General features: G+C 43.4%; 1 protein-coding gene across 3 annotated transcripts in view; it reads right to left on the bottom strand.

Annotated features, from left to right (window-relative positions):
- Window positions 1-2,505, bottom strand: part of adamtsl5 (ADAMTS like 5) — a 60,629-nt gene extending 58,124 nt beyond the window's left edge. For 2 of the 3 annotated variants that reach the window (XM_029768046.1, XM_029768048.1), the window contains exon 1: window positions 1,266-1,344. Coding sequence is in view for 1 of the 3 variants with exons in the window: in XM_029768047.1 (XP_029623907.1) it covers window positions 1,266-1,285 (20 nt within the window). In the remaining 2 variants the exon portion in view is untranslated. Of the gene's footprint in view, window positions 1-1,265 lie in introns of all 3 variants that reach the window. The other variant, XM_029768047.1, reaches the window with a different exon arrangement.
- Window positions 2,506-20,698: the final 18,193 nt, after the last annotated feature.

Raw genomic sequence — 20,698 nt, 5'->3', positions numbered from 1 at the left:
ACTCTCGCAACTATATTCAATGTGCGGGACAAAATTGAGGCTATGATTAAGAAGTTGGAGCTCTTCTCTGTCTGCAATAACAAGGACAACACACAGGTCGTTCCATCATTGTATAATTTTTTGTATGCAAATGAACTCAAGCTTACGGACAATGTTAAATGTGATATAGCGAAGCACCTGAGTGAGTTGGGTGAGCAATTACGCAGGTACTTTCCCGACACGAATGACACAAACAACTGGATTCGTTATCCCTTTCCTGCCCTGCCTCCAGTCCACTTACCAATATCTCAACAAGAGAGCCTCATAAAAACTGCAACAAGCGGTTCTGTGAAAATAATATTTAAATCAGAAGCCACTGCCAGATTTCTGGATTGGGCTGCGCTCAGAGTATCCTGCCTTGGCAAATTGCGCTGTTAAGACACTGATGCCCTTTGCAACCACGTACCTATGTGAGAGTGGATTCTCGGCCCTCACTAACATGAAAAATAAATACAGGCACAGACTGTGTGTGGAAAATGATTTAAGACAGACTCTCTCCAATACAACCCAACATTGCAGAGTTATGTGCATCCTTTAAAGGACACCCTTCTCATTAACCTGTGGTGAGTTATTCACAGATTAACAAATAAGGTTTTATATGTAAGATGGTTAAATAATGAGCAAAATTATTGATTATTTGTGCCCTGATCCTATAAGAGCTCTTTGTCACTTCCCACAAGCCGGGTTGTGACAAATTCACACTCATTCTTATGTTTAATAAATGTATCGTGTATAGTGTGTGTGTGTGTGTGTGTGTGAGGCAGGCTTACAATGATGGTAAAAAACAACATTTGAGAGAACGCAGACCCTGGTGCTAGAGGGGGTACGCAGCTGGAGGTTGAATGTTTGAAGGGGTACGGGACTATAAAAAGTTTGGGAACAACTGGTGTAGACCACACACACACACACACACACCCCCTCTCTCGGATTACAGTAATAATCGACTAGGTGAGAGCTTGCCAAGTTACTAAATCAACTTAAAATCACTTGATATGGGCCACTAAATACTCCCCTTTCATTCACTATAAAAATTAGGCTGTGTGGATTAATAGTAACTTTATCAGAGGTATGTACAACGTCATATTTTTTAAATGTACAACGTCATAAACATATACTTCAGCATAAACATAGGCTACTTCAGCATATAGGCTACACTTCTACAGTCATAAACTTGAAGGCTATATCAAATTTTAAACTGCGTTTATAACCATACCCCTGCATCTTACCTGGTTAGTAATGTTGACATAGTAGGTCCTTGTCAAATGTGATCAGCTGTGTTGCATTCGATGTCAGGTGCAATTTTACGCTTGCATCATGATCCAAGCAGTTTCAGGACAGTCAATGGGTTTGTTGGGCATCCCGGAGTCAGTGGAGTCCAAGAGAACGTTCACGAATTTAAATTCAAAATGAGTTGAAATCCATACTTTGAGAGATGTCTACCTGTACTTTGTTGAAATACCGTAACCAGAGAATTAACTTGTGATCTCTTTCATTCAAGCTTAGAACGTTTGGCTATCCAAAGAGTTCCAAATATATCCTTTGCAGTTCTATTCCATGTTCTTCCTGCGAAAGGCGCGACGAATCTCTTTCGGAAGAGGACGCAAAACTCATCTCTCTCGCCAAGTAGACATTCAGGTGCAATGTCACAGGACACACACTGCGCTCTGCGTTTGGCCGTGCCAGGATTAAATGACATTTGTATTATGTCCTATTCTCAGCGATAACTTTCTGAGGAAAACGCAATGGTTTATCATTGGAATGGTCCCAATGGCGCAGGTGATCGCACACCCGATTGCTAGATTAGTGTACAGAAAGCATAGGCTAAACTACTGGCAAGAATAAGATTGCAATCTGACAAATTTGGTTTACATTTCAGGCAATTTAGCATTGGTAGGCTAATATAAGAACAGTAGGCACATGCTCTTAAAATGGCATGAATGTGCGATTAAGCCTAATGCTGTCAATTTTCACATGCGCACAAAATCAATATTGTTTTTCCCATTTAAGCAAATTTTTTTGAACGAGCTCTTACAAGTTGATGGAGCATTACGAACAAATAGATATGCGAAGCAAATAAAATGTCATGAAGACTAGGCTACTCTTCTGTATTCTTCATGGGTCAACTTCTGTTCCACTTGCAGCCGGAAAATAATATCCTTTTGATACGCCGTTACCAGCAACCAACAGGACAGGTAGGTAGCCCTGTCCCTCTCTCTCTGAATTGAAACAAGTTGTTTAGGGCCCAGTCCTTTTGTGAATATCCTACACACGCAAGCCTTTTCAGATAGAATAGAACGCTGTCAATAAATAATGTCAACCCCGCAAGCGACAACCACCCTTCAGTTATAGTTCTCCAATAGGGATCAGCTGGTCAAAAAATAAACTCGCCGAAAAGAAAAGCTTCTCTCATATCTGAGTGTATCCAGTTATCGCTTCAGCATGCTGCCTACACCTGAGGCCCGCTCCCCTATGCTGCATTCCATTGGAAATGTAGTAAACACTCCCCTTTTCACTCAGCGCGTCCAATCCAGAGTGCTGTCGCTCAGTAGCCCCGCAAAAAATAAAATAAATAAGGAATCGAATGATCTGCTATTTTAGTCTGTGTGTCTGAAATGATTAGAGACTAGGGGACTGGGTTATGTACACATAACTGTCAAAATAAAGGAAACACTTGAGTAAATGAGGGATACAAAGTATATTGAAAGCAGGTGCTTTCACACAGATGTGGTTCCTGAGTTAATTAAGCAATTAACGTCCCTTCATGCTTAGGGTCATGTATAAAAATGCACAGTTGCCCATTTTCTTGCCGATCATGGCTGCACTCTTAGAAAAAAATAGTTCCAAAAGGGTTCTTCGGCTGTCGCCATAGGATAACCCTTTTGGCTCCATGTAGAACCTTCTGTGGAAAGGGTTCTACCTGGAACCCAAAAGGTTTCTTCAAAGGGTTCTTCAAAAATTCCTTCATTTTGTTGTTTTGTTGATGGTGGTGTAAAACGCTGTCTCAGGCACTGATCCAGAATGTCCCATAAGTGTTCAGTTGGGTTGAGATCTCTTTGGCTATTAGTGAAAGTATCCTATTTTTGCCATGCGGTTGTAACAATGTCCAGTAAAAAGTGATGGGAGAAAAGAACATGGGGAGTGATGTGTCTTCCCTGTGGCTCAGTTGGTAGAGCATTGTGTGTGTGCAACGCCAGGGTTGTGGGTTCGATTCCCACGGGGGGCCAGTACAAAAAAATGCTATGAAATGTATGTATGCATTCACTACTTACTGTAAATCGCTCTGGATAAGAGCGTCTGCTAAATGACTAAAATGTGTGATCTGTCTCTCTGACAATGAGTCCCAGACTGCCGGTCTCTCCCCAAAGGCCTCATCACACACCTCCTCCCCAAAGGCCTCATCACACACCTCCTCCCCATAGGTCTCATCACACACCTCCTCCCCAAAGGCCTCATCACACACCTCCTCCCCATAGGGCTCATCACACACCTCCTCCCCATAGGCCTCATCACACACCTCCTCCCCAAAGGTCTCATCACACACCTCCTCCCCATAGGCCTCATCACACACCTCCTCCCAAAAGGCCTCATCACACACCTCCTCCCCATAGGTCTCATCATAGGCCTCATCACACACCTCCTCCCCATAGGCCTCATCACACACCTCCTCCCCAAAGGTCTCATCACACACCTCCTCCCCATAGGCCTCATCACACACCTCCTCCCAAAAGGCCTCATCACACACCTCCTCATCATAGGCCTCATCACACACCTCCTCCCCAAAGGCCTCATCACACACCTCCTCCCCATAGGTCTCATCACACACCTCCTCCCAAAAGGCCTCATCACACACCTCCTCCCCATAGGTCTCATCACACACCTCCTCCCAAAAGGCCTCATCACACACCTCCTCCCCATAGGCCTCATCACACACCTCCTCCCCATAGGCCTCATCACACACCTCCTCCCCATAGGCCTCATCACACACCTCCTCCCCATAGGCCTCATCACACACCTCCTCCCCATAGGCCTCATCACACACCTCCTCCCCATAGGCCTCATCACACACCTCCTCCCCATAGGCCTCATCACACACCTCCTCCCCATAGGCCTCATCACACACCTCCTCCCCATAGGCCTCATCACACACCTCCTCCCCATAGGCCTCATCACACACACCCAGTGTCTCCCCTTTTCTCCTCCTCAGTCCTCTGCTCTCCTCTCAGCAGCTCAGTGCTGCCTGTCTGACACCTCCGGGACTTGAACGTTATCTTAATCTGCAAGTCAAGACACCTATAGCTCATTCACTTCATGTCTCTCTCTGGGAAATCATCTGGGCTTCTCTCCTATTTCTGGCCTGGGTGTAATTTACGCCTAAGGCATCTCCTGCTGCTGTGACTACTATGTGTACTTTCGAAAGTAAAACATTTTGTGAAAACAGCCTATCACTCATAGGATTTGAAAATGTAGCACAATGTCACAGTGACATTTGACAAGTCAGGACAAAGCAGGGATGATAATCTGTAATTTCTTACAGCACTTTCACCCCCGCATGTCCTTTCCAGGACTGAAGTTTGAACAATCTCCATGACAGAGTTATCATCAAGAAACAACACGGCCTCACCCTGACCCAAACCTACAGAGAGCAATCTGCACGAACTACACAGCGCTCTAATCTATTACTAATGCTGAAAAATGAAGGGTGTGTTCATTAGGGCACACAACGGGAAGCGTTTTAACACATTTTGCAATCCGTTTTCTTCCGTTTGGTGTCTAATGAACGAAACCTTCAGACAGTGACCTTGAGCTACCATCGGTAGCTATGCAGCCATAACAAGCAAAACAGTCTAACCAAGCCAAAAGATGATCCCAATGGAATGCAGTCTTATCTCAGGTCTATCTGTGTGATCTTGACTGTAAATGCATTTTTAAATACATTTTGCAAATACATAGGGTGTGTTCGTAAATTCACTCTGGGGTGCCAGAGTGCGCTCTGGGCGTTCGTAAATTCAGTGCTTTGTCAGCACCCAAGCTAACTGGCTAAAGTTGGCTAGCTTGCTAGCTACTTCCAGACACAAATGAGAGAACACCCCACTCTGACCGTTTTACTCGCCCTAGCAGAGCTGGTTAGGCAGTGTTCATTTTATCTAGAGCGTTGGTGACTAACTGTGCTGCTGGCAACAATTTAATTCAGTTGTTTTGCCGATGTTTACTGACACCGGTCATATTCAACGGGTGTTGCTCGTTCATAAATTCCTCAGTTATTATTCTGTGCTCTGGCACACTTAGACGAGAGTGCTCTGACATCGGAGTAGACAGCCAGAGTTAATTCATGAATGCACCTATAGTTAATTGCTGTCATGTCATCAATGGAATCCAGTAAGATTCTGCAGATCCAATTACAAGAGTGAAAGAGGTGGTTCTCGAAGCCGAAATAGGCTCCTGCAATGAGTAACCATGCAGAGACCTGAATATTCAGCTCCCAATGCTTCTTAGACTTTAGCTCAGCAGGCTAACTCAGTCTTGAATCACACAGACAACTTGGATCAGTAGACCGTGTAGTAGTCTACAGGAGTGTGACTGTGGAGCCAACATCCTCTTAGTGTGTGTTACACTCACTAGCGTGCCTAACCTTAACCTTACCCTAACCTACACCATTCACCTGCATCCCTCATTTCTGTTTTCCATTTCCTTTTATAGTCAAGTGAAACCAAGCACCCCTGGTGAGAAATGTCAACTATCCCACTGCTATCTTGTTTAGCATGGCCTTGCTAGACAGAACCTGTATCTACTAGGACACAGAGGGACAGGGTAAATCATGCACTGTAGAGAATAGCTATGGGAAATCACAACAAAGAGGGGGAAATCTATAAACATGACATTCGCTACAAATTTGTACCAAAGGTGAGATTAGCTGTGCAGCCTCTCCATGCACAGAATGTCGACTTTATACCCATGGTAGCCGTTATGAAACAGATGATTACAATAACAATTTACGACAACGATAAAAGAACACAGCAACACCCAGCATTTCTTACTAGACAAGGCCAGGTAGTCCCTCCCCGTTTCAGTACATTTTCTTAAGTTCGGTGCCTAATGAACACAACTTTGGTCTTGCAGCTCCAACAGCATGGAGGGATTCTGCTGAATAATAATGATTAGCTGAGTAGTCTCCCTGGCATCTATGGACCTGTCCTGTCTCGCAGGGAGATTTTCCATGGCAGTCCCATATTCATGTCCTTGTTTAGGATAGTCTGAGATATTAACAGAGACCAGAGAGATGGATAGCACTGTCTGATTATCATTCTACTGACAGCCATGTGTGGTCAGTAATCATTAGTTTGGGTGCACAGCGTTACATAAGAGTGTGTGTGTGTACGTGTGTGTCTGAAGCACCGATCGGCGGACAGCTTCTAAGGGCAGCACTAAACTGATTTATTACCACATAGAGACATGTGGATGACACTTGCTGTGTTCCAAGCATCCCACTGGGCACACACTGGTTGAATCAACGTTGTTTCCACGTCATTTCAATGAATTTGGACGTTGAGTTGACGTCTGTGCCCAGTGGGGTGAGCCACAGTGAGAGTGTGAGTGAGTATGAGAAAAGGCTTGGACACATGACCTGGCTGACACACACGCCTCCACTACAAGGCCAATTAGGGACCAATTATGGCCCGAGGCACTTCCTGCTTCTTTCTCAAGATGGCCGCCATGCTGTCGCCTGGGCAACACACGTGATTGATGGATCTCTCAGGTAATGGGCTGCTGCTGCGTGCACACGCCTGACAAAGGCTGCGGACGCTTGACAGATGGGGTTCATCAAGTCCGTCAAATAAAGTAGCTGGAAAAATGGAATAACAACAGTGATTTATGCTGGCAGGGAGGTGGAAGGTATTGGAGAATTATACAGCTCATAATGCTAAGGTATGGGAAAGGACAAAACTAAAATGATTTCCCACCCTTAAGCGTGCGTGGGAATAAATCTAATGGGTTTCTCTAATCTAGCGACACACGAGCACGCCCTGGCAACGTGACGGGCAACATCAACATCACAATAGAGGTTATTAATCAAACTTAACCCCCATGTTAAGTTCACAGTCAGTTTTTAACACAGGGAGAAAGCAGAAGGTGAATGCTCCTGTAGGGTCACAGTAAATACCAAGCAAGCATGCATCAATAAAATATCTGTTTCAATTTACAACCGCTCCCATTACCATAAAAACAAACCAAAACATTGTGTTATGTAGTGAGGAAGCTCCGGGGCTGGTATCCAGGACACAGGTTAAGCCTATAGACTCAACACCATTGAGTCTGCTTTTTAGCCTAAGAGTAGGCCATGTGTCCAGGAAATCACCCCAAATCTATTTGTTATACAGTAAATGAAAGGGACAGAACACACAACAATAATAACTGTTGGGGTGTCTTTGCACAACATCTGGCTAAGAGTCCCTCTAATGTGTGTGTGTACTTCTCTCTGTGTGTCTGTGTGTAGGGCACGGTGTCTGCCTCTGATCTAGGTGAGCTGCGCGGAACATTGCTTTATTGTGTTTATTTTGCACGGGACGTCAAACAAACAACACATTTAACCCCCGTCCATCTCCCATCGCCCCAGACAGCTGTCTGACGTTGAGATTTAGGGATATTACTGGAAGTAAAATAAACCAGAGTCCTGCTCGGATGATACAGCTCAGATGCTGCTGAGTTGTGTTTACATGAATGCACAGTAGTCAGACTTACAGTATGTGTGTGTGTGTGTTTGTGAAGAGGAGGCCACGTCTGGACATCTCAACACAAACACCATAGGCCAGTAAACACAGCTGCAGGGGGAGTCAGTGTCAGAGCATGCCACTGATTACCATGGGCCACAGTGTGTGTGTGTGTGTGTGTGAATGCGTGCTTGTCTTGCGTTTGAGTGAGAGATCAAAATGTGTATGTGTGCACAGCGGACAAAACATTAAGAACACCTTTCGAATATTGAGTTGCACTCCCCCACTTGCCGTCAGCACAACCTCAATTCGTCGGGGCATGGACTCTACAAGTTGCCAAAATGTTCCACAGGGATGCTGACCCATGTTGACTCCAATGCTTCCTACAGTTGTGTCAAGTTGGCTGGATGTTCTTTGGGTGGTGGACCATTGATACACACAGGAAACTGTTGAGCGTGAAAAACCCAGCAGCAGTGCAGTTCTTGACTCAAACCGGTGCACCTGGCACCTACTACCATACCTTGTTCAAAGGCACTTAAATTCTCTCTTGTCCAATCACCCTCTCTCTGAATGGCACAGATAAACAATTCATGTCTCAATTGTCTCAAGGCTTTAAAAATCCTTCTTTAATCTGTCTCCTCCCCTTCGTCTACACTGATTGAAGTGGATTTAACAAGTGACATCAATAAGGGATCATAGCTTTCACCTGGATTCATTTGGTCAGTCTGTGTCATGGAAAGAGCAGGTGTTCTTAATGTTCTGTACACTCAATGTACAGTGTATATACACACGTTTGTACAGTATATGAAATTACAGCAGTGGACATGCCTTCACAGGAGACTGTCTATAAGCAGGTCTATAAACAGTATATAAATATGTTTATTGTCACATCGACCGGATAGGTGCAGTGACGTGCTGTTTTACAGGGTTAGCCATAGTAGTACGGCGCCCCCTTGCTCAAGGGCACCGACAGATTTTTCACCTTGTTGACTCGGGTATTTTAACCAGCAAACTTTCGGTTTCTGGCCCAACGCTCTAACCGCTACGCTACCTGCCACCCCGTACTTAACAACTCAACGTTGATTCAATCAAAAGCAATGGAAAATGGCTTTGATAAACAAGGACACTAGCTGTTGTGGTCATACCAGCAGATGTGACTGCTGTAATACCAGAGTAAGAATTCCCCAGCCCCTTGGCACCAAATAATAGCATGAAACAGAATACCAGAATACCACACTGGTCTTGAGAAACACAACCACTGGTTCACACAATATCAAGGATCAAAACAGATTTAGAACATGAGAGGTTTGATAGTTCTTCATTTCAGGGAATACAATGGTAGTAGTTAAAGGGGAAGTTCACTATTTTACAACTTAATGTAAGATGATTCCTCAACCTAACTGTAGTCTATGGGCCAGGAAATACTGTAAACCATTGTTCGGTTTTCTTTACCCAACCACTGCAAACTTCAGATAACATAATCCACTGCTAGCTAAACATCTATGGGAATGGTAGATGCATGCAAATGACCTTTAAGTAATGCAAAATCAAATACTTGGGTTGATTTGAGTTTGATTTGGCCATTACAAGTGAACTTCTCCTTTAACTGCTTATCCTAGTGTGGTGGTTAGGATATAAGGCTATTTCTGTCTCAGGCGCACTACAGCAGTCAACAACATAGCTGGGACTTTAGTGTGATCCAAGTCTATATCTGCGTCCCAAATGGCACCCTATTTTGACCAGAGCCCTTAGGGCCCTAAGAGCCCTGGACAAAATGAGTGCACTAAATAGGGAATAGGGTACCATTTGGGACAGATCCTCTGTGTTCTATTAATAGGGGTCACAGGCCTAGATACAGAATGGTAACCAAGGAGTCTGTTTTGTGGACGGCTTTGCGTCAGATGTGCAGCAAAATTACATTTCTTAAATCCGGTTTTCCTTTGAATGTGCCAGAGAGGTTACAGAGAGAGAGCAGCTGACTAGGGAGATGACGGGTAGAGATCTAAGGAGCGATACATGAGGGGCGGACCAGGGAATGTGTGTGTGTCCAACTGAGCCAGAAGGCTGTGTTATCCCAATTAACTAAAGCTCTGGGAGCTAACACAAGTCTTCAGTTCTCAGGTCCCAATTAACTAAAGCTCTGGGAGCTAACACAAGTCTTCAGGTCTCAGGTCCCAATTAACTAAAGCTCTGGGAGCTAACACAAGTCTTCAGGTCTCAGGTCCCAATTAACTAAAGCTCTGGGAGCTAACACAAGTCTTCAGGTCTCAGGTCCCAATTAACTAAAGCTCTGGGAGCTAACAAGTCTTCAGGTCTCAGGTCCCAATTAACTAAAGCTCTGGGAGCTAACACAAGTCTTCAGGTCTCAGGTCTCAATGAACTAAAGCTCTGGGAGCTAACACAAGTCTTCAGGCCTCAGGTCCCAATTAACTAAAGCTCTGGGAGCTAACACAAGTCTTCAGGTCTCAGGTCCCAATTAACTAAAGCTCTGGGAGCTAACACAAGTCTTCAGGTCTCAGGTCCCAATTAACTAAAGCTCTGGGAGCTAACACAAGTCTTCAGGTCTCAGGTCCCAATTAACTAAAGCTCTGGGAGCTAACACAAGTCTTCAGGTCTCAGGTCTCAATTAACTAAAGCTCTGGGAGCTAACACAAGTCTTCAGGTCTCAGGTCCCAATTAACTAAAGCTCTGGGAGCTAACACAAGTCTTCAGGCCTCAGGTCCCAACTAACTAAAGCTCTGGGAGCTAACACAAGTCTTCAGGTCTCAGGTCCCAATTAACTAAAGCTCTGGGAGCTAACACAAGTCTTCAGGTCTCAGGTCCCAATTAACTAAAGCTCTGGGAGCTAACACAAGTCTTCAGGTCTCAGGTCTCAATTAACTAAAGCTCTGGGAGCTAACACAAGTCTTCAGGTCTCAGGTCCCAATTAACTAAAGCTCTGGGAGCTAACACAAGTCTTCAGGTCTCAGGTCCCAATTAACTAAAGCTCTGGGAGCTAACACAAGTCGTCAGGTCTCAGGTCCCAATTAACTAAAGCTCTGGGAGCTAACACAAGTCTTCAGGTCTCAGGTCTCAATTAACTAAAGCTCTGGGAGCTAACACAAGTCTTCAGGTCTCAGGTCCCAATTAACTAAAGCTCTGGGAGCTAACACAAGTCTTCAGGTCTCAGGTCCCAATTAACTAAAGCTCTGGGAGCTAACACAAGTCTTCAGGTCTCAGGTCCCAATTAACTAAAGCTCTGGGAGCTAACACAAGTCTTCAGGTCTCAGGTCTCAATTAACTAAAGCTCTGGGAGCTAACACAAGTCTTCAGGTCTCAGGTCCCAATTAACTAAAGCTCTGGGAGCTAACACAAGTCTTCAGGTTTCAGGTCCCAATTAACTAAAGCTCTGGGAGCTAACACAAGTCTTCAGGTCTCAGGTCCCAATTAACTAAAGCTCTGGGAGCTAACACAAGTCTTCAGGTCTCAGGTCCCAATTAACTAAAGCTCTGGGAGCTAACACAAGTCTTCAGGTCTCAGGTCCCAATTAACTAAAGCTCTGGGAGCTAACACAAGTCTTCAGGTCTCAGGTCCCAATTAACTAAAGCTCTGGGAGCTAACACAAGTCTTCAGGTCTCAGGTCCCAATTAACTAAAGCTCTGGGAGCTAACACAAGTCTTCAGGTCTCAGGTCCCAATTAACTAAAGCTCTGGGAGCTAACACAAGTCTTCAGGTCTCAGGTCTCAATTAACTAAAGCTCTGGGAGCTAACACAAGTCTTCAGGTCTCAGGTCCCAATTAACTAAAGCTCTGGGAGCTAACACAAGTCTTCAGGTCTCAGGTCCCAATTAACTAAAGCTCTGGGAGCTAACACAAGTCTTCAGGTCTCAGGTCCCAATTAACTAAAGCTCTGGGAGCTAACACAAGTCTTCAGGTCTCAGGTCCCAATTAACTAAAGCTCTGGGAGCTAACACAAGTCTTCAGGTCTCAGGTCCCAATTAACTAAAGCTCTGGGAGCTAACACAAGTCTTCAGGTCTCAGGTCCCAATTAACTAAAGCTCTGGGAGCTAACACAAGTCTTCAGGTCTCAGGTCCCAATTAACTAAAGCTCTGGGAGCTAACACAAGTCTTCAGGCCTCAGGACCCAATTAACTAAAGCTCTGGGAGCTAACACAAGTCTTCAGGTCTCAGGTCCCAATTAACTAAAGCTCTGGGAGCTAACACAAGCCTTCAGGTCTCAGGCAAGGTTGCTAATCAGTTGGGCATAGTTCACCGAAGCACTTCTCTGACGCATGCGTGCATGTCTGTGTGTGTATCAGCCTACACACACAGACATGTCATGTACACTTCAACAGCCAAGACAGTTGAAGTGAAGTGTCAACTTCAAACAAAACTGCTGGGCCACCACACACCCCATAGTCAATTAGTGGTGGATATCTTTCTTTTCAAACACTAACCATAAATTATGTTACTTGGTTTAAAGCCTGAAGTAGAGAGGAGAATGAATCACAGTTATGTCCGGGGTAATGTTCAGTAGTGTATCTTTCTAGACAAATCCAGCTAGTCACTCCATGTTTAGGTCTGTTTTCGTCCGTTTGGTGCCTTATGAACACAACCTACCTTTCTTACTGCAGTTCTGCTGTGTTTATAACAGGGCTGACACAGCAGGTCAGATAAACAGATATGATCAAAGCAGAGGTCAGGTAGAAAGAGAAAGATGTAGAGATGCTGCACACACACACAGCTCAATGTTCAGTACTACTTCTCTTTAAAGAGGAATGTTGGGCGTATCAGACAGTAAGTGGGATTGTTATCATTCATTCCATTACAGCTGGAACTGTACCCCCCTTGTTTAGCCTGGGGTGGAACCCTGGACTCTGTTCAGACAGATGAAATGTTAAGAACATTACTGGTTGAAATATACCACTTAGACAAGACACTGTTCACTAAACTCCACTTGATAGGAGAATCATCTGCTCATCTACCTTACATTTTTGTCCACAATACTCAGAACATTTCAACCACCCCTGAAGAGTTTCATTTAGTACCAGTTAGACTAGAACCACATAGAGCCAGAGTAAATATCAAAGCCGTGTTCAATAGGGCACACAACAAAAATGTTCTAAAACATTTTGCAACAGAAAACAAAAGAACATTTCCTACTTGACAAGTCAAGGGAATCCCTCCCTGTAGAGAGAGATGTGGAGAGAGAGAGATGTAGAGAGAGAGATGTGGAGAGAGAGAGAGATGTGGAGAGAGAGAGAGATGTGGAGAGAGAGAGAGATGTGGAGAGAGAGAGATGTGGAGAGAGAGATGTGGAGAGAGAGAGATGTGGAGAGAGAGAGATGTGGAGAGAGAGAGAGAGATGTGGAGAGAGAGAGAGAGATGTGGAGAGAGAGAGAGATGTAGAGAGAGAGATGTGGAGAGAGATGTGGAGAGAGAGAGAGATGTAGAGAGAGAGAGATGTGGAGAGAGAGAGATGTGGAGAGAGAGAGATGTAGAGAGAGAGAGAGATGTGGAGAGAGAGATGTGGAGAGAGAGAGAGATGTAGAGAGAGAGAGAGAGATGTGGAGAGACAGAGTGATGTGGAGAGACAGAGAGATGTGGAGAGAGAGCGAGATGTGGAAAGAGAGAGATGTAGAGCGAGAGAGATCTAGAGCAGCCCACCTTAGCTCTTGACAAAAGTCTCGACACCACAGCAGAACAGTCCACCACAGACCCTGATCATAGCATCGAATTCACAGCGGGACAGACAAATGAAAAACCCCAAGCCCAGGGGATCCCACCCCCTCTGTCAGCCACTCTGATAGCCCTCCTGACACACCCACTGAGGACATACACAAGACGCGCCCTAGACCTTCTGTCTGAGGACCAACTAGGTTCACCCAGCAGGAAAGGGAGTGATAGAAAATGCTTCTTCTACTTTTCTCAACGCACAAGTCGTTATCTCCACCCTGCTACCACGAAAATACTTCCACCATGCTACCATACAGCGGGTAAATGCAAGTATTTCCTATGACTGTGCCTCAAAACCAAATGTTTACCTTGCCCACCACTCCACCCTGGATTTGAACAGCCTTTAACAGCCCACCTAGATGTCTCTATTCCTTTGGAACTTTTGTGATTGTAATGTTTACTGTTCATTTTATATTGTTTATTTCACTTCTGTTTATTATCTATTTCACTTGCTTTGGCAATGTAAACACATTTCCCATGCCGATAAAGCCCCTTGAATTGAATTGAGAGATGTAGAGAGATGTAGAGAGAGAGAGAGAGAGAGAGAGAGAGAGAGAGAGAGAGAGAGAGAGAGAGAGAGAGAGAGCGAGAGAGAGAGAGACGTAGAGAGAGAGAGAGAGAGAGAGAGAGAGAGAGAGAGAGAGAGAGAGACGTAGAGAGATGTGTAGAGAGAGAATTGAGGCCTTTAGATCTTTAGGTCTTGTAATGCATCAAAACAACAAAACATGAATATATTTCACCTATTTCAAACCAGGAAGTCCCATTGAGACACATAATCCGTTCCAACTTCTAAGTGAAAATCTGGCCAAGAAATACAAACAGAGGCTGAAATCTCACCCCAGTTCAGGGTCAGTGTTGTGCTGCTGCAGATCAAGACGTGGTCTAACCACAGTCAGCCCCCTTTACTCAAAATGATTTAAATGAGCTTGTAAAAATAACAAAAAGGTAATTTACTCCTCCGGCTCCAAGTTCCCACCAGCTGGCCTGTACACACACACACACACACGTCAGAGGCTGCCTGGGCCCTGATCTTGGTCTTGACTACTACAAGCTGTACTCTCCTGTTCTCTTTCTCTGGCTGGTCGTTACACTGCCCATCCTCTCAGCACTGTGGTGTGTGTGTGTGTGTAGTCTCTGTCCATGCCCCCTACAGTGCAGGAAATGTCCCCTTTGTCATAATTATCTATCCAATATCACACTCCAGATCTCTCCTTGTCCCCTTCCTTCCCTTCCCTCTCTCCGTGTCATCATGGATGGTTTGGCCTGTGTGTTGGATGGGTAATTACCCATAGAGTCATATAGCAGTCATCAGAGAGCTATCAGAGAGCCATCAGAGCCAGACCTGGGTTAAAATACTATTTGAACTTTTAGCGTTGGCTATAGCCTGCCAGGCAAGCTCAGTCAAGCTCGGCAAAAGTATTTGAAATTATTTCAAATCATATTTAAACCAAGGTCTGATCAGAGCCCTACCACATTTTAATGACCCATGGAGACTTCAAGGATTACAGGGAAAGGCCTGAATGGACATTAATTCTGCATGGGCTTAAACAAGGACAGAGATGTCAAACACTGCTGCAAATAACAGCTTTCATCTTTAATGGAATGACAAGGAGGGAGAAAAGAGAGAGGGAAGAAAGGAGGGAGAGTTAGGGAAGAAGGGGGAGGGAGAAGGAGGGAGAGTATAAGGGGGAGGAGTGTGATGGAAGAAGTGTATGAGATATGTGGGAGGGAGGGGAGGGAAAGAGAGTGAGAGAAACAAAAACAGAGAAAGATAGAGGAAGGGATAGGTCATGATAACCAAAGGAGTGCAGGTACTCAAGCACCCCTTTCAATCCCGACAAGACAGATGACTGGGAAGTTGGAACTGAAGATCAGGTTGTGAAGGGTTCTCAATCCAGTACTGAGCCCATATTCATACATAGGAGTGCTGATCTACGATCAGTTTACCCCTTTGATCATAATGAATAAGATTACATGGACATGAGCAGGGATCTGATCCGAGGTCAGCACTCCTCCACAGATGCTTTATGAATACGGGCCCTGAGCCCACGATCCACTTTCTCTCCAAGTTGGAGGAAGTAATGATCACTGCCATCTGACAGTGTATTGTTGCCATCACCTCTTCCTTACGAGGGAAAAACTACTGGAGGGGTTTGGAGAGAAACAAGAACACTTACAATATACAGGAAGAATCACTTAGACTGATCCAGTTCAGAAGACTGGGAACATTCAAATACACAAAAATACCTTACATTAATACCAGTAGCAGTTCCAAGGTCAGTGAAACCATGAAAGTGCACATTATCATCAAATACAGTCTCACTAAATAAGAGGGTACTATATGATACTACTGTATAGGAAAGTATGAGGTGTAGAAAGTGAACAAAAATTACAGCTTGTTGCACGATTTTCTCCCTTTGTGGTTTATGAGAAGTGTGTTTGTGTGTACAGCTCTCTGTACTGTACCACGTCCCACCGCTTTAATCTTCACATATAATGACAGGGTTGGCCTAGCTGTTTTTCACATCCATTATCCACACTGCATCCAACAGGTAATAACAGGCCAACCTAGTCATGTGTTCCTCTGCATCAGGTTGACCTGAAATCAAGGTATGCACATAGATACAATACTGTTCCATTTAATTATATGGGTGTGCACTACTGCAAATGGATGGATCTCCACTCTCTCTCAACAGACCACACACTTATTCAGTAACAGACAGAAGCTCTTTCAGATGGCTATAACTGATGGAAAAGCACATTAGTGTATGTGTATAGTTTTTCTGCACGAACCACAGAAGTCCACAAAACCTTCACTTATTTTTTCTGTTTATGTCTTCAAGTGATAAACAGACCTGGGGAGAATATTTGAAAAGGCTAACCAGCAGCAATCACTTCAAAAGTTATAAAGCACTGCCTCCACCTAGTGACCGAAGTTAGAACTGTAATGGCTGATCCATAGACTTACACAGCTCTAGTTCTACAAAGTCGGGCAGCGCCATTGAGGACTTTCACCATTTTGAAGTAGTCAACTGGGTGAGACTTCCTATGGAATAAGAAAGGGGTCACACAATTCCCCCGATGACCGGGATGGAATTATGTGATCCTTCCTTAACCCATAGAAAGTCCCAGACAGTTTACTACTTTAAAGAGCTGGAAGCCCTTAATGGCAATGTCCATGCGAAAACGGATTCTACCCATCCAGAGCCCTCTTACTACCTCTGTGGGACAGACAGGTTGCTCTCTTTTCGCGCCAGTCTGGCCACTATTATCTACTAGACCAGGGTTTCCTAAATTCGGTCCGGTGGCCTCCCAGGCATGCACGCTTTGTTTTTTGCCCTAGCGCTGCACAGCTGATTAAAATAATCAAAGCTTGATGAATTGAATCAGCTGTGTAGGGGAGGCAGGACAGAGTTTGTGAAAGGGACACACCTGTCTATATAAGGTCCCACAGTTGACAGCGCATGTCAGAGCAAAATCCAAGCCATGAGGTCGAATACATTTTTCGTAGAGCTCAGAGACAGGATTGTGTCGAGGCACAGATCTGGGGAAGGGTACCAAACAATGTATGTAGCATTGAAGGTCCCCAAGACCACAGTGGCCTCCATCATTCTTAAATGGAAGAAGTTTGGAACCACCAAGACTCTTCCTAGAGCTGACCACCCGGCCAAACTGAGCAATCGGGGGAGAAGGGCCTTGGTCAAGGAGGTGAACAAGAACCCGTTGGTCACTCTGACAGAGCTCCAGAGTTCCTCTGTGGAGATGGGAGAACCTTCCAGAAGGACAACCATCTCTGCAGCACCCCACCAAATCAGGCCTTTATGGTAGAGTGGCCAGACGGAAGGCACTCATCAGTAAAAAGCACATGATAGCCCGCTTGGAGTTTGCAAAAAGGCATCTAAAGGATTCAGACCATGAGAAACAAGATTCTCTGGTCTGATGAAACAAAGATTGAACTCTTTGGCCTGAATGCCAAGAGTCACATCTGGAGTGGAAAAGGAAAAGACAAGCACCATGTACTGTAATTTCCAGATCTTATACATTGAGGCATATAGCTGGATCTACATAACTGTAATGTGACCATAAATCTGTGCCTGCAGTCTTTCTAACAGGAACAAAATGAGACCACGACCATCATTTGATACACAGTATAGGGTTTTATTGTTTATATTAAATCAAAAGATAAGCACTAAAACATACATCACAAACCAAAAAAAGATTTGTGGAGTAGTAAAATGTTATTAACAAAAAAATAATTAAAATGACATATTACAAAAAAGTATTAACACCAGTGGACAACAAACATTCTTTAAATAATAGAACTGTACATATATTTTTTAAAAGGTAACCCCCCAAAAAGTAAGATACCTAACAAAAACAAAGGAGACATTTTTAAATCCTTCAACAGAAGTGAATAACGATGACATCAACAATATTAGCTAATTATTGGATCATAAAAGACTAGAATAACAAAAAAAGAAGACGAAAATAGTGATATAGCGGGGGAGAAAGTCACAGTAGAAGTACAGAAACATAAGTCAAAATTCGAAGAGGGACAGAGGTTAAAGTTCAGAGAAGTAAGGCAGTAGAGTAGATAAAAGACTTCGCACAGGAAGTGGAAGGAGGACTGGGGTCAGCCACTTCCTGTCTCTAGACAAAAAGGCCAGAACACTACAGGGGTGGCCTTGGTCGGTTTGCAGGCTTTTGCTCCAGCCAATCACTAAAGCGTCATTTACAACTTGCAGAAACGCAATTAGTTACACAAATTGGGGATCCTGCGTAGTGGAGTTATAAACTGCGTCGCTGCACACATTCGCGTATATTGGCTACCCATGTACGTAGAACGGCCGTGATTCAACTTATCAACGAAACATTGAATCAATTGTTAAAGAGCTGGTATAAAACAACTATACAATTCAACAGAGTGAGTTCTTGAGTTAATTCGCTCTAACAGGTTTAGTGCTTGGCTGGAACTAAAGCCCGGTCACATTGTAGTAGCCCTTCAGGACGAGGGTGGGTGCGCACTGATAGACTCAGGATGATCATAGAGTCGTGCTCATTAGGGCACACAACAGAAAACAGAAATTCATTATTGACGAGTCCAGGTAGGCCCTCGATGTTTTAGTCTGTTTTGTTCTGTTCTGTGGCCAAGGAATACGACCCATCAGAATAGATCCCATTCCACCGAGACTATGGGCTACACTGAACCACTCACCTTCACATAGAAAGGAGATGTACTATAGTGGACATTTAATAGAAAACGGTCAGTTATATAAACAATCTGGTAAAGCCAAATCCCCAACTGGACCACTGACTATGTCATGGTTTAAGTTCTTTAAACATTTTATAATGAGACCAGAAAGGACGTCAGTGCCCAAGCAACAGAAGCACGCCATTACTCACACACACCATGCTCCAATTTTGCGCACAGTTGCAACTACTCTCCGACAGTGACTAAAAAACACAAACTAAATTAAAATACAACACTGCAGTTACTGTACCAACTACAAAACAGTCGGGTGGATGGCGTGAAAACTAATGCAAGATGACAAATCAAAATGTCTGTAGCTGTGCCTGTTTGGGAAATGCCCATATATGGACACAGATACGTCCAATCCCTTCCTCTTACTTGTCAATCAAAAAGCACAGGAGCTATATCTCCTCCCTCCCTTATGTATTGGCTGTGGACATCGAACACATGTAACATTGCTCTTGCTCAGTATTACACAAACAGTACAAAATCTCGTGAAAGGGAATCGCAATCTATATTGTATAAAAAAAACATTTGCATAACATTAACGTGTTTACCTGTTCAACAGGTTGCGTTGATTAAGCGCATCATTCGACCTTGCCGTAAAACACACATGCATAGCCGGTGAGAGAGAGGACTAACTTGACAGAGCTAGTGGTGGGTCCTCCCTGTCCATGTAATCTCATCCATTGTGATCTAAAAGGCAAAATTGATCCCAAGTCATTACTCCTACTCTGAGACGCTGCATGAATATATATGGGCCATGATGATACTGCAATAACTGTCATTCACTTTCAAAGTGAATATGCATGCATACTACAAAAGAAAAAAGACCATTGGCAGAACTTGAGCATATAGGTTCCAATGCTCAACATATTGGAAATCTCTTAGAAAAGGGTTAGCATGACTTGATTTCAATAGTCATGCTGAATCTCTTTGAAACACTGCAAATCATTATACACATCTTTCTGTGCAAATGAAACAATCCACCACCTGAAGTTGTATCTGCATTTCTACACTATGGCTTCAGCAAGTATATCTTTGGGTTTTCTGTCACATAAAAATAGATCAAATGTAGCAGTAAAAATATCACATTGCCATACATTTAAATCTATAGAATGGGAAAAGCTTAGTGCAAAAATGTCACAAGGCAATGTTAAATGTGTTCCCTGTCCACAGTGTTACTGTTACAGGCTGCTGTCAATCGTTACATAATTTTGACCTTTAAACTTTCAACCATGTTAGGGGTCATTGCTGTAGCGGCGAGTGGGTTCATGGGAGGGTCTGGCTACTGTATGTAAGTCAATCAGAACAGACTTTCGAGTAAGTAAACCATCCACAGTAAACTACTGGCTGTAGCCTCCCTACGGTGTCCCAAGGTTCATAACTCACAAATACTTCAACACGAGCTGCATTACAAAACATGTAATAAAGAGTATTAATGGATATAGATGTAAAGTAGTAGATAAACAAGTAAAAAATAAACTTCCTCTTTAATGAATTCTGCATATCCGTATCCAGAGGCAGGGAGAAACCACAGTCGGCCTGCGGTTCAGTCCATTTGAGTCCAAAAGACGGTGGTAGGGGAGTAATGTATATACACACACACACATATACATGTATATATATACACGTATATATATATATACACACACACGTGTACATATATATATATATATATATATACATATATATACATATATATATATATACACATATATATATATATATATATATATATACACATGTGTATATATATATATACATATATATATATATACACACACATATATATATATATACATATACATATATATATATATACACACATATATATATATACATATACATATATATATATATATATATATATATATATATATATATATATATATACATATACATATATATATATATATATATATATATATATATATATATATACATACATACATACATACATACATACACACACATACACAATTTAT

The sequence above is a fragment of the Salmo trutta genome, chromosome 12 (assembly GCF_901001165.1).
Source record: "Salmo trutta chromosome 12, fSalTru1.1, whole genome shotgun sequence".
NCBI lineage: Eukaryota > Metazoa > Chordata > Actinopteri > Salmoniformes > Salmonidae > Salmo > Salmo trutta.
The sequence above is the reverse complement of the archived record's forward strand: the minus strand, read 5'-3'. Positions and strand labels throughout refer to the sequence as shown.